This window comes from Mirounga leonina, unplaced genomic scaffold (genome assembly GCF_011800145.1).
Source record: "Mirounga leonina isolate KUSES-001 unplaced genomic scaffold, KU_Mleo_1.0 Mir_95, whole genome shotgun sequence".
Classification (NCBI taxonomy): Eukaryota; Metazoa; Chordata; class Mammalia; order Carnivora; family Phocidae; genus Mirounga; species Mirounga leonina.
Genome location: NW_023270865.1, coordinates 25,164,197 through 25,176,970, shown reverse-complemented (window position 1 = coordinate 25,176,970; position 12,774 = coordinate 25,164,197). Strand labels below are relative to the sequence as shown.

The window sequence follows — 12,774 nt, the reverse complement described above, 5'->3', positions numbered from 1 at the left end:
AGAAAGAAAGAAAGAAAGAAAGAAAGAAAGAAAGAAAGAAAGAAAGAGAAAGAAGAAAGAAAGAAAAAGAGAGAGAGAGAGAAAAAAAGAAGGAAGGAAGAAAAACAGCTCTAGACTCAGGAATAAACATGTAAAGAAATTCAGTCACAAGTTCCTGATAAATTCTAGCAACAAACCTATCCATCTCTGTGGCAAGCTTGAGAATTCTGATGCCAGTAAACCCAAGTCACTCCCAACAGGCATATTTAGAAAAGGAAGAATGCAGGCAGGAGCCAGACTGCTGAAAACAGAAAATGAGGGTAGACCACAGAGTCTTCAGTGAAAACTCAGGAAGGTAAAGGAAGTGGAGAGAAGCCTACTTCCTCAGGATTGGGCTCTGGGATTGTATAGAAGGAAGGAACTAAGACATCTATGAGAGGGCTTGACAGCCAGGGCTGAGCAGAGACACAAGGCGCCCCAGGAAGGCCAACAATTTGGCATGTCACCAAATCAACGCTATTTTTTAAAATGGTTCAACATTTATTTAGTGAGGTTAAGGTTAGGGTCCTTTTATTCTTTCTTTTTTTTTAAGATTTTATTTATTTATTTGAGAGAGTGGGAGCATGCGTGGAGGGGGAGGGCAGAGGGAGAGGGAGAAGCAGACTCCCCGCTGAGCAGAGAGCCCTACACGGGGCTCAATCCCAGGACCCCGGGATCACGACCTGAGCCAAAGGCAGATGCTTAACTGACTGAGCCACCCAGGCGCCCCTAGGGTCCTTTCATTCTTAAAAAGTACATATAACCCCTCCTCCTCCTTCTGTTTCTCTTCTCTTTCCTTCTCAAACCATTCAGTCCAAAAGCTACCAGATGAGGCAGGAAAAGGAGAGAAGAGAGAAGAAGCCATGGTGGCCCAGAACGGAATGTCAGCTCAGCCAGGGCAATGCAGTATCTGCACACGGGGGCAGGGGGTGCATTAGAACTCTGTATGAGGAGCAGGCATCCTTCGGAGGTGGGGGGCCGCCAGGCCAGGGTGCTGGGGCAAGGGGGAGAAGGGTATCTTTGTGGAGGGGCAGCCAGGCAAGGGGTACCCACACTCTGGAGTGAAGAGGGCATCTGGGCAGGACAAAGAGTGGCAGACTGGTTGATCGAAGGAGTACAGTACAGTTGTCCCACTTTATCCGTGGGGGATATGTTCCAAGACCCTCCCAATGGATGCCTGAAACCACAGAGAGTACCAATCCTAGATATACTATATTTTCTCCTGGCCACACATACCTGTGAAAAAGTTTAATTTATAAATTAGGCACAGTAAGAAATTAGCAACAATAATAGTAAGACAGGACAACTATAACAATACACTGTGTAATCGTTACATGAATGTGGTCTCTCTCTCCAAATATCTTACTGGGGCGGAGGCATGGTGCCAGACCATTAGGCAACTAGGGACCTTCTGACAATAGTTTGGAAGGAGGATCGTCTACTTCTGGACCAAAGCTGACCATGGCCAACCAAAGCCCAAGAAAGGGAAACCTCCGATAAGGGGGGACAACTGTAAAGGTAATGGAGCCAGGCTTCTCATGCAGAAGAGAAGTACAAATATGGGAAGGAAGGAACTTTTATGGTGATGGATTCCAATTGGAGGTATTGGCGTGAGGTCATGAGTTTCAATAAACATCAGATACAGAAATTAATATAAATTTAAGTGTGTGTATCTGTACATACATATATCAAGAGAGACAGGGACAGAGAGAGAATCTGCCTACTAAAGGGGACTGGGAGCAACAATACTCCAGTAACAGTGAGTACACCCAGTACCCAGATCTTGAATCCTAATCACCACTGGTCACTGAAGAGAACCAGGGCTCCCCGAGGAAATGGCCGGCCCACCCCCAGGCTGGGGCAGGGACAGTGGAAGATGAGGCTGGAACATCTGGAGCATCTGAGGCCAGAAAGCACCAAGTGCTCAGAGAATGAGGGGACATGCCAGAAAGGACACAGAAGCCAGCCTGAATGGGGGCCGAAAGGGGGACAGTTGATCAAGATAAGTTATGGTAATCACAGATTCTTACCCAAACACGTGAACCCATACTCATACTGGAAAAACACAATCAATGAATTGTCAGTTCAATGAGATACAGGATGTATATGTCTCCCCACAAAAATACTGACTAATCACAAAGAGGAAAAGAAAAGTCTCAGAGGTAAAAATGTTCCGTGGGGTACTTGCAGCTTTCCTGTGTGATTGCTTCCAAATTATATCTTTTAAAAGTGCATGAGATGGGGGCGCCTGGGTGGCTCAGTTGGTTAGGCGTCTGCCTTTGGCTCAGGTCACGGTCCCGGGGTCCTGGGATCGAGTCCCTCGTCGGGCTTCCTGCTCAGCGGGGAGCCTGATTCTCCCTCTCCCTCTCCCTCTGTGTTCTCCCTCTTTCTCTCTCTCTCAAATAAATAAATAAAACCTTAAAAAAAAAGTGCACGAGAAACGCGAATTCAATTCTGACTGAAATGTAGTCAGTGGTCTGAAAAAATCCAACAGAACGTTTCCAGCTTTTGTGGTAGTTGTTTCCCGTTGGAATTTTCTAATCCTAGCCAATTATTGGGAGGCTTATTAAATAATAAAAGAAAGCCGTCCTCCATCATTTATTCCATCCACACGAAGCTCCCTATGCCATGCTTTCCTTGGTTTGCGGATCCCAGTTGCTGGGACGGCTCACTGTTAACTGGCTGGACGGACTGTGTGTGGGCATCGCAAGAACAGTCCGGAGACACAGCTTGGCGCTCCAGTTATTTTATTTCTACTCATAGGTGCCATCTGTCTGAACCAATTTCCCAGTGCACTACTGCCTTCCCGTGTTGCATCGGCCCTGCTCCCACCACCCTCCAGGCTCTGTGGGGGGCATCACCCCTGGAGCCACCGTGAGTGTGGGAAATGACTCAACAGTCCCCACTCGCTGACTATTTGGATGGACACAGATGCAGAGGAAGAAACATGTCTCTTACTATACAAGCTATCTCAGCAAAGATATTTGCATGCATATTGTTTCAAGTGCAGAAGAAAGACCCTAAAAAGTTTCTGTCAAGCACATTTAAATTATCTGTAGCATATCCATATTAGTATTTTAGGATGTATGAAGTGCTATGGATAATCCCTCTCAGAGCAGCCATGTATGGTTGGGCAGGTTGTGCCCTGCACAAGGGCACCTGGCCAACTGAGGCTGTGTCCACCCAGAGAAAGGGGTGCATTTTAAATTTTGCACAGAGCTTCTGTATGGCCTAGCAGCAGCCATGAATGTATTACCTATACTGCTCTAAACTTAGTGAACAACAATAAGAAATTGTATAAAAACCTTTATATGTTCACTTCTGACTCCACTACCTCAACTCCTTAAAATCTTGTTTTTCAACTATAAATTCTCCTTCCGTGCAGAGTGTCAGGAACCTCTCCTTGCAATTTGGGAAGACTGGAGAAATAGTACAACATGGGACGTGCAGAGAGAAGAAAAGTACAAAGTGCTAGGTGACTGGAAAAGAAAAGACACAGGAAGATTGTATCAAATTTCTAAACAGCAGTTGCTTTTAAACTTGCCTGTAACATTGGGGATAAGGCAGAAATGTAGCCCTGGGGAAGCTGCATTCTTACATCGTTATTTGGATGATGTCCTATCAAAACTCAAAATGATTGTAGTGAAAAGATAATTCCATATTCATTATAAAAATTTTACCTAGCATATGTTTCCATCTAGTTCCAGAGAGAAAATTCATGTCTATTGCATAAGTCCCTGGGGGAAAAAAATTCTGGAACATTGACTTTACCCTGCTAAAAAGCAAGTTCATGCCGGAACTCTACTAGAGAGGTTCTTAGTAAGAATTAGTGTTGGTAAGGGGCACCTGGGTGGCTCAGTCTGCCTTCGGCTCAGGTCATGATCCCAGGGTCCTGGGATCAAGCCCTGCATCAGGCTCCCTGCTCAAGGGGCGGAGCGGGGGGGGGGGGGGGCGGCCTGCTTGACCCTCTCCCTCTGCCTGCCCCTCCCCCCCACTTGTACACTCTCCCTCCCTTTCTCTCTCTCTGCCAAATCAATAAATAAAATCTTTTTTAAAAAAGCATTGAAAAGAGAATTAGTGTTGGTAGACAAACAAAAACCTTATCCCCTTTTCAAGTGGGATCTTGTATAAGAGGAAAACAAGAGAATACATTCTCACTGGCCGTGCTAAGTAGACAGACAAGCAGGCAGAGGACTAGCTGCAGCATTGGAATTAAAGACCCGAGGTTCCAGCAGTAACTCGGGGTACAGCACTGAAAATCTACAGATCACTCACTGGCTCGGTATGGAGTTTGACCGCATAACGGGACTAATTCAAATCTCTTTTTAACATTATATTATAGATAAAAAATATTGCTTCAAAAAAAAACTAACCATTATGTCTTATGCTTAGATTTTTTCATTATTACTTTATTATCGAATATTTCAACATACACTAAAATACTGTAGTATATTATACCACTTAGCTATAATAAATATTCTCACTTTGCCATATTCACTTCAGTTTTTTGCTGTTCAAGAAATGAAACTTAGCAGTGCGACTACTGTCTCCTCCGTGGCCTTAGCCAACGTCATTTCCTCCCTCCAGTCCAGAGTAGCCCACTATCCTGAAGCTGAAGTGTTTCCATCCCGAGCATATTTTTAAACTTTTACCTCCTAAGTACATGAACAATATTATTCTATAACTTGGGGGTTTTTTTCACTTAATATTATATTTTTAATATTTTTTCCATATTCATGTACAGACTTCTAAGTCACTTGTGCTGATTACCATAGGGTGTAGGAATAGTTTAAGTATTCTGCTACTGAAGGAAATTTTAGTTGTTTGCAGTTTTTCACCATTCCAACCAAACAGTGATGAATAGTCTCATGCATTTTTCCTGGAGAACAGGCATGAGAATTTTTCCAGAGACCTATCCATCCCATTTGCTTTTCCATAAAGCTTGCTTAAATATAGCAGATTTATATGACTGCAGCTAGCGACAGGTTGCCAAGAAATTCTCCCCTTCGTGGAGGAAATCATAATGGTCGGCGAGGGCTCTCTGGGTGACCTGGGCCTCTACCATAGACAATGACTCCCACATCCCACGTTGGGGAACAGCGGGGACCCTCCAGCCCCATCATCCTCCACAGGGAGAGCTAAAACATGCAGGGCATGCAGCTTTCATCCTGCAGGTACCCAGGCTGGTGCTTAGGAAACCCGGAACCGGAGAAGCCCTGTGGAAATGATGTATGCATGTGACAAACAGCCAAAGCTGTTGGAGGTTTAAAAGTGAACATGACACTGTGGTGGGCAGGTTCATGGCTCCCCAAAGATTTCCACATCTAATGCTTGAAACCTGTGAATGTGTTTCCTCGCATGACAGAAGGGACCATGAAAGTATGATTAAGGTAAGGTCCCTTGAGAAGAGGCGATTATCCTGGATTATCTGGAAGGGGCTGGGGTCCCATGTAATCACAAGGGTCCTTAACGAGGAACACAGGAGGGTCAGAGTTAGACGCTGGAACATGCTAGGCTGCTGGCTTTGAAGGTGGAGGAGGGGCCACCAACCAAGGAACGTGGCAGCCTCTAGAAGCTGGACAGGGCAAGGAAAGGGATCCTCCCCCAGAGCCTCCAGGAGGAACACAGCCTTCCCAACACCTTGATGTTAGCCCAGTGATCTTGGCCCAGTGCCTCCTTCGGGGCTCCAGAACTGAGAGGTAATAAATTTGTGTTGTTTTAAGTCGCTGAGTTTGTGGTAATTTATGACAGTGGCGGCGTGAAATGAACAACAGCAAAGGTGGAGGGGGACCCACCTTGTCGAAACTCACAAAAAAGGAGGCGCACCACACCCTCCTGGTCTGAGAACCAGAGCGGCCAATACCACGACTAACCTGCAGAAGAGTGTCCTTCAGAACCCCAGCCGCGAGTGCTCCCCACAGAGCCCCACTGGGGATTTGGCAGCCCATTCCTGCAAGGAGTCAATGGCCTTTAGAATTTGTGGGTGTGGTGGGCTGCAGTAAATCGGTGTGTTGTTTGTGTGATCTTTCCCATCCAGGAATTGGAGGAAACACTCTGGTATCACTTGCTCCCTAGTCAACCCCTGATGTTGGAATCTGAGGTCTTGTCTCCCTGTTGTATGTCTGAGGGAGGCTCCCTGGGATCCACCCGCCCGGGATCCTGCTCTCTGATCCCAGTGGGCACATCCAGACCTTGCTCTGAGCTGGACCACATCCTGCATGCTTGGACTCCTGGCTGTGCCCTCTACTTAGATTGGAAACCTCTGGACACAGACTCCTGATGAGTCCCATCTGAGCACGTCTATCTATGCTCTATGACAGATTTGGATCTCACTGCCCCATTCCCTGGACTTGTGACTTGGTTTTGTTTTTTGTTTTTTGTTTTGTTTTGTTTTAAAGATTTTATTTATTTATTTGAGAGAGAGAGAATGAGAGAGAGCACATGAAAGAGGGGAGGGTCAAAGGGAGAAGCAGACTCCCCGCCAAGCAGGGAGCCCGATGCGGGACTCGATCCAGGGACTCCAGGATCATGACCTGAGCCGAAGGCAGTCGCTTAACCAACTGAGCCACCCAGGCGCCCGTGACTTGGCTTTGTTTGTCCTCCAGGTTGGTCTGATCTCTGAGACGCAGACCTTGACATGACTAACTCTTGTGACTTTTTTACAAAGCACACTTCCTGGCCAGCCATGCCACTAGTTAGATTAGTGCCCCCATTAAATGGAGGGGCTTTCTCTTCTGCAAGGAGCCAGCAATAAATTGACAACCTATTTCAGAGCCAAGGACGGTGTTGGCCGCTCTAGATACATAGTCCATTCGATCCTAAAAGATCCCAGGGTGAGTCAGAATTCAGGATACCAATGCCCCAGGCTGCTGCTTCTGGAAAACACACCTTCCTTCTTTCAGAGACCTGCTCCCCTCCTCCCCCACCATGAAGACCATGTTGATAGAGTGGATGTGGCCAATCACGTCCTCCACTCCTCCAGCCACAGTAGCAGTATGTGAGCTGAGCTCATGAGAACACCTCCCCCTCCTGCCCACCAAGACGGGGTGTGTGACCTCAAGTCGGCTAATCGTAGCCCTTCTCCAGAAGGTTTTCAATAGAGCATTATAGGGGAGGATCCCTTTCCTGGTAAAGAGGTGAGGAGCAGGCTAAAAGGTGAGACCCTGGTCTCTAATCTCACTGGGAAAGCTGGCTGAAGAGAACGAAACAGACCCAAGGACACAAGAGTCACACTAAGAAAATAAACTTTCACAGCACTGAAGTCCCTGGAGATGCACAACGCACGGTGCTTCCAGGTGTGGGCTCGGAGTCAGACTACCTGGGTAACCTTGGGCAAGAACGCCTCGCAACCTGAGTTCTACACCTGTAAAAAGATAATAATAGTACGTAACTCATGGGGTTGTTGTGAGGATTGAACGAATTAACACATGTGAAGCATGGTGAACAGTGCTTGGCACGTGGTCATCTCACAACAAATAGTAACTGTTATAAGCTGCCGCACCCGTGTCCTGCCTTCCGTTTGGTTACCCGAGCAAATGTCTAAGCTAGCGTTGGGTCTCTGTTATTTACAACTGAAGAGTCCTGAGGGGTGTAGTCATGATTTTTCTAAATTCCTGGATCCCATGAGATGCTTAGGAGAAAGAGTTTCCATAGATAAGTTTGAGCCACTCTTGGAGATTCCTTGTGTTCTCATTTATACAGCTCCCCTCTTTGATAATCTCATTATATGTAAATATAGTAAAGGCTCTGAGTGACCCTACGACTAAAAAGCCAGTAGAACTTTATTCAACCTGGCCCTTCCCAAACTTAATTTTTAACTCTGTTTCTTTGCTTCTTTCCCGGGATCCTTGTTTTTTATTCTACAAAATTAGCATTCCACAAAATACACTTTGGTGTGATGAGCAGAACATAAAGATGAGAAAGCCGAAGGATATGCTGTGGGACAAGGTGAACCCACATCTGTTTGAATCTAGAATATACACCCTTGGGACACCTGGGTGGCTCAGTCAGTTAAGCTTCTGCCTTTGGCTCAGGTCGTGATCCCAGGGTCCTGGGATCGAGCCCCACGTCAGGCTCCCTGCTCCACTCATGCTCTCTGTTGTTATCTCTGTCTCTCTCTCTCAAATAAATAAATAAATAAAATCTTAAAAAAAAATAGAATATACACCCTTTCCATGGTTTTGAACACATACACACAGAAACACAACGTAAGTATCACTCACCATTTGGAAGGTAAGTGTTCGACATACTGGTTTTGAGTTTGCTTTTCTCTTTCACGTGTTACTTGGCCAGAGAACAAAGTTTTGAGCGCTTGCTCTTATAGATTCATATATACCATGCAAAATGAAGTGGAATTAAATCTTTCTAAGACAATCTTGAATAAAAATGACCTGGGACATGCATAGCCTCTTCTCTGAAAAATTATAAGAAAGATGGCTTTTCTTTTTGGGTCGCCAGAGCCCATTACAGAAGAAACACTAGCTTGGATGATGTTTTCATTCTAATCCACACCATCGGATACCTTTGTCTTCATTTGCAGGAGGGCCAAATTATTGCACAAGTTCTCACATGTCCCTCTGGACCAAACTCTAGCTTCTGATTATGCAAAGCTATGTTATCGAATCTGGGCAATGGATATTATTCCTGTTATCATTATTACTGTTGTGGGTTGGTATTGATTGTTGGGCCCTAAGAATTGTCAGGGGGGACTTTTGGGCCAAATGAGAGACCCAGTTCCCTCTGGCAGCCATACAATCTAAATTAGACTGAGTTGTATAACAGTTTTAGGCATCTGATATGGGACTTGCCAAATTTCATGGCTTCAGGCACACGGAATGCACATCCCTGTTCCAGGGAGGCTAAATATTTTTCCAAATCAGTAGATAAAACAAACTCCCTGACCTCAACTTACTTCCTGGCGCCTGGAGTCCTGAGTAGCTGATGAAGAGTGTCTGTCTGCTATCAAGTGACGGGACACATTCAGACTGACTCCTGCCCTCAAGACCATGTGGGACCTGATCCTGTCTCCATCTTCGGAGCTGAGCTTTTGGCCACAACTTAAAGATCTAAGTCCAGAGGGCAATGGGCCAGGGTTAGATACCATTAAATGCCATTGAATCAGCCTTGCAGGGCAACTGTGGCTTCTTAGGGCATGAGGCAATGCGCTACAGCTGTACGCCGATGAGAGCCTGCGATCACAGACCCCAGGGAAACCAAGCCTCCCACGTCAGATCTGAACTGGAGAGGTGGCCACACCGCTGTCTTAAGTAAATACACGCACAGATTTTAGACCTCGCAGTGCCAGCCAAGGAGGGAGTAAATCCACTGAAGGGAACCTGAAGCTTCTGACCCCAGGGCTTGGTTGGGTAGACACCTGCACTATTTGGCAGTGACATCTACTGACTGTATCAGACACCGCCCGCCACCTTACGTGTCAAACGAGAATTAGCGAAGCTTTGAGGACTCAACGGAAGGCCAAAGGGGGCAGGGGGCAGGGAGGATTTCCCATGGGTGGTCCAGAGAGAGATCAGTAGAGAAGGGGCAGCACAGATATTAAAAAGCATTGTCGAGTGTTCCAGACAATAAAAAGGAATTTCCTACCACCACTAAGTCCTCGGAGGCTTCTCAGGAGAGCTACTATAAATGGGCCAGGCACTGTTTTGGAGGCTTTCTGGGTCCATCCGCTCATCTCCGCGGCACTTCCCTGGAGGTCTTCCCTGCAGTCAGTTGCATTTGCCTGGTAGACTCTTGGGCATCTGCACTGCTGTACCTAGGTATGCTTTTCTCCCCACTTTCTCCTCTCCCTGCCCCAGCCTCCTGCGAATAAGCTATATTTGATCAAAAGCCTGGATTCCTCTCTCTTCTTTTTACTGAGTCATCGAAATAACTTTTTTTCTGACATCTGCTGAACCCAGCGAGCCCTGCAGCCAGAGTCCCCCCTCACGTCCTACTTTATATATGGAAAGACACGGGACCCCACTTCATTCCAAACTGCCCCAAACCTCCCAGCCACCCCTTTTCCCGCAAAGGCCACCAAGCGGCCAGTGCCAGTGAGCGGGCTGCTTGAGGGGGCTGCTCATCCCACCGTAGGTCCCGACTGTGCACCCTGGAGAGCAGGGAGAGTGTCCCTTCCCACTTCTGCATCCCTCAGTCCTACCTGGAGGCCTTTAATAAATGCTTACTGTATGAATGAATGATTGAGAGGCCTGTTTTAATTCATGGACACCAGTGGATTGAAAAGGTTCTGCTCAGAGCTACCCTCATGCCCAAATACTCAAAATTGGAAACACGGAAATTAAACATTTTCAAAGAAAAATTGAGTCTGGCTTCCTGGTCTTTTCTATCATTGTCTATTTTTTTTAATTAAAATAAATTTTTAAAGAAGGAACTCCTTGGGGCACCTGGGTGGCTCAGTCGGTCAAGCCTTTGGCTCAGGTCAGGATCCCAGTGCCCTGGGATCAAGTCCCACATCCGACTCCCTGCTCGGCGGGGAGCCTGCTTCTCCCTCTCCCTCTGCCGTTCCCCCTCCCGACACTTACACCCTCTCTCCCTCTCTCTCAAATAAATAAACTCTTTAAAAAATAAAATAAAATAAAAAAGGAACTCCTTTTGAACATTTGTCTCAACTAAGATCACAACACAGTGTCCTAAGTTCTGTAATTTTCTCTTTAGGGAAGTTGGTTTCAGTTCTTCAAGGGAATGCTCAAAGAGGAATCCTGCGCACTGAGAGTCAGGAGCTGAATCAGGAATTGGCATCGCCTCCCAGATCTTAGACTGGGGGCCTGCTTTGAAGAGTGACAGCAGAAGGCTGAGAATTATAGTTGCGATTGAGTTAGGAAAATAACCTTGGCTTTCACTGCTAAAAAAAAAATTCTCCTTTCCTACATGAAAGCATTTTCCATCATTTTTATTTGGTAGATAAAATGCATGTATGGGAAACAGTGCTTTTTAAATGTTGTAACCAAGATTAGCCGCTCAGAACATCTACATGTAAATATGCTGTTTTAGTCCTTTTGTTATTGTTTAGTCCTTTTGTTATTGTTCTGACAACAATATTGTTATTGTTATTACTTTTCCTCTGGGGAAAGAGGCATCTCAACAAACCTCCAAGGGGAAAGGGACTCCGGGTTCCAAAGGCAATAACTTCTTTTCGCAGCTACTGGGGGGCCTATCAGGATTTTAGGGTGGGTTTTCATGCTGTCGGAGGTTGTTGAGTAATTATGAAAATTAAACTCTGCAAGCAAGATGTGGTAGAATTATTTGATCTCATCCCTTCTGACTTCTTTTTGGGGGGCACTGGACGTCTGTCACTTGGAAGGGAGAAAGATACAAGAGTGAAGAGATGGAATGAAGCGGAGATCATCTAGCACCCCGACAAAAAGATGGCATGTGAACCATTTATTCCACCAAGGGTGTCTGGCACACCTCGGTGCTTAATCTGGAGCACTAGGAAGATAAAGATGACTCACCATTTAGCCACATCCATGGAGACAAAGGGGTGATAATTGCCAGCCAAGGGCTGACCTGTTAGAAAATGCCGAGAGGCACACTGGTACGTCGTCGTGCTGGGGTTCTGCCTCCACGGCTTCTCCTGCAGAGGGGCGGTCACTGCTGGTGTGACCAGCAAGGGGGGAAATGGGAAAGAGAAGAAAAGTTGCTTAGGCATTCTCTCTTGGGATAGCATTTGGAAGGTTAGGTATCTTTAATACCCCAGGAACTAGGAAGCAAGGCGGCTCACTCTAGTGGACCCCAAACAGAGAAGACTTGGCCCAAGGATTATCGTGCTTCCTATAGCGGTCAGTAATTCTCTGCCTTTTGTCACTTCCTGGCTCTCAGGAAAGTCTCTCTTAAGTGACATAACCTTGGCTCAGCTGTGCTGTAGGCATGCGTGGAAAGGTCATGCCGCCCTGTTTAGGCCGGTTTTGTTAAAGGGGAAATGATACTCGCCGCTCTCACCACTCCCCCCAGGCAGCATGGAGTTGGCGGCAGGAATGCATATAAGAGGACCCCCCCACACACAGCGCAGTGGAACGTGGGCGACAAACAAGAGGCCATAGGATCCAGCGATGCCTCCTCTCCAGGAGATTCTCTTTCCAGGGTTAACCTAGAAGGACCTGGTTTGTTTGTTGGTTTGTTTTTATTAAATTAGGGGAGGGGGACAATTACTTTCAGGCACTACTGTTTCCTAGATGAAATGATCTGATATCTAAAATGAAAGAAGTTGTTATAGACTGAATTTTGTCCCCCCCCAAATTCATATGTTAAAACCCTAACCCCCATTTCAACTGTATTTGGAGAAAGCCCTTTAAAAAGGTAATTATAGTCAACTGAGGTCATAAGGGTGGGGCCCTAATCCTACAGGACTGGTGTCCTTATAAGAAGAGAAAGAGGGGCACCTGGGTGGCTCAGTCAGTTAAGTGTCTGACTCTTGATTTGAGCTCAGGTCATGATCTCAGGGTCATGAGATCGAGCCCCATGTCGGTCTCCACACTCAGCAGGGAGTCTGCTCCTCTCCTTCTCTCTTGCCCTCTGCCCCTCCCCCCATGCTCTCTCTCTCTAAAATAAATGAATAAATAAAATCTTAAAAAAAAAGGAAGAAGAGGAAGAAACACCAGAGAGCTCTCTCTGGTGAGCCACAGAGGTGGTGGTCTACAAGCCAGGGAGAGAGGACTCACCAGAAACCCACCCTGACAGCACCTTGACCTTGGACTTCTGGCCTCCAAAACTGTGAAAAAAATAAATTTCTGTTGCTTAAGC

The 12,774-nt window shown here is 46.4% G+C and overlaps 1 protein-coding gene and 1 long non-coding RNA gene across 4 annotated transcripts in view; both read right to left on the bottom strand.

The window, feature by feature from the left end:
- Window positions 1-2,308, bottom strand: part of LOC118006246 — a 9,058-nt gene extending 6,750 nt beyond the window's left edge. The window contains exon 1 of the long non-coding RNA XR_004678012.1: window positions 1,072-2,308. This is a non-coding gene — a long non-coding RNA (uncharacterized LOC118006246). The remainder of the gene's footprint in view (window positions 1-1,071) is intronic.
- NPR3 (natriuretic peptide receptor 3) overlaps window positions 1-11,820 on the bottom strand; it is a 112,541-nt gene extending 100,721 nt beyond the window's left edge. The window contains exons 1-2 of one of the 3 annotated variants that reach the window (XM_034998839.1): window positions 11,756-11,820; window positions 11,487-11,625 (exon numbers count right to left, since the gene is read on the bottom strand). In XM_034998839.1, coding sequence (XP_034854730.1) covers window positions 11,487-11,499 — 13 coding nt within the window. In that variant the 5' untranslated portion in view covers window positions 11,500-11,625; window positions 11,756-11,820. Of the gene's footprint in view, window positions 1-11,486 lie in introns of all 3 variants that reach the window. The other 2 variants (XM_034998838.1, XM_034998837.1) reach the window with 2 other exon arrangements.
- Window positions 11,821-12,774: the final 954 nt, after the last annotated feature.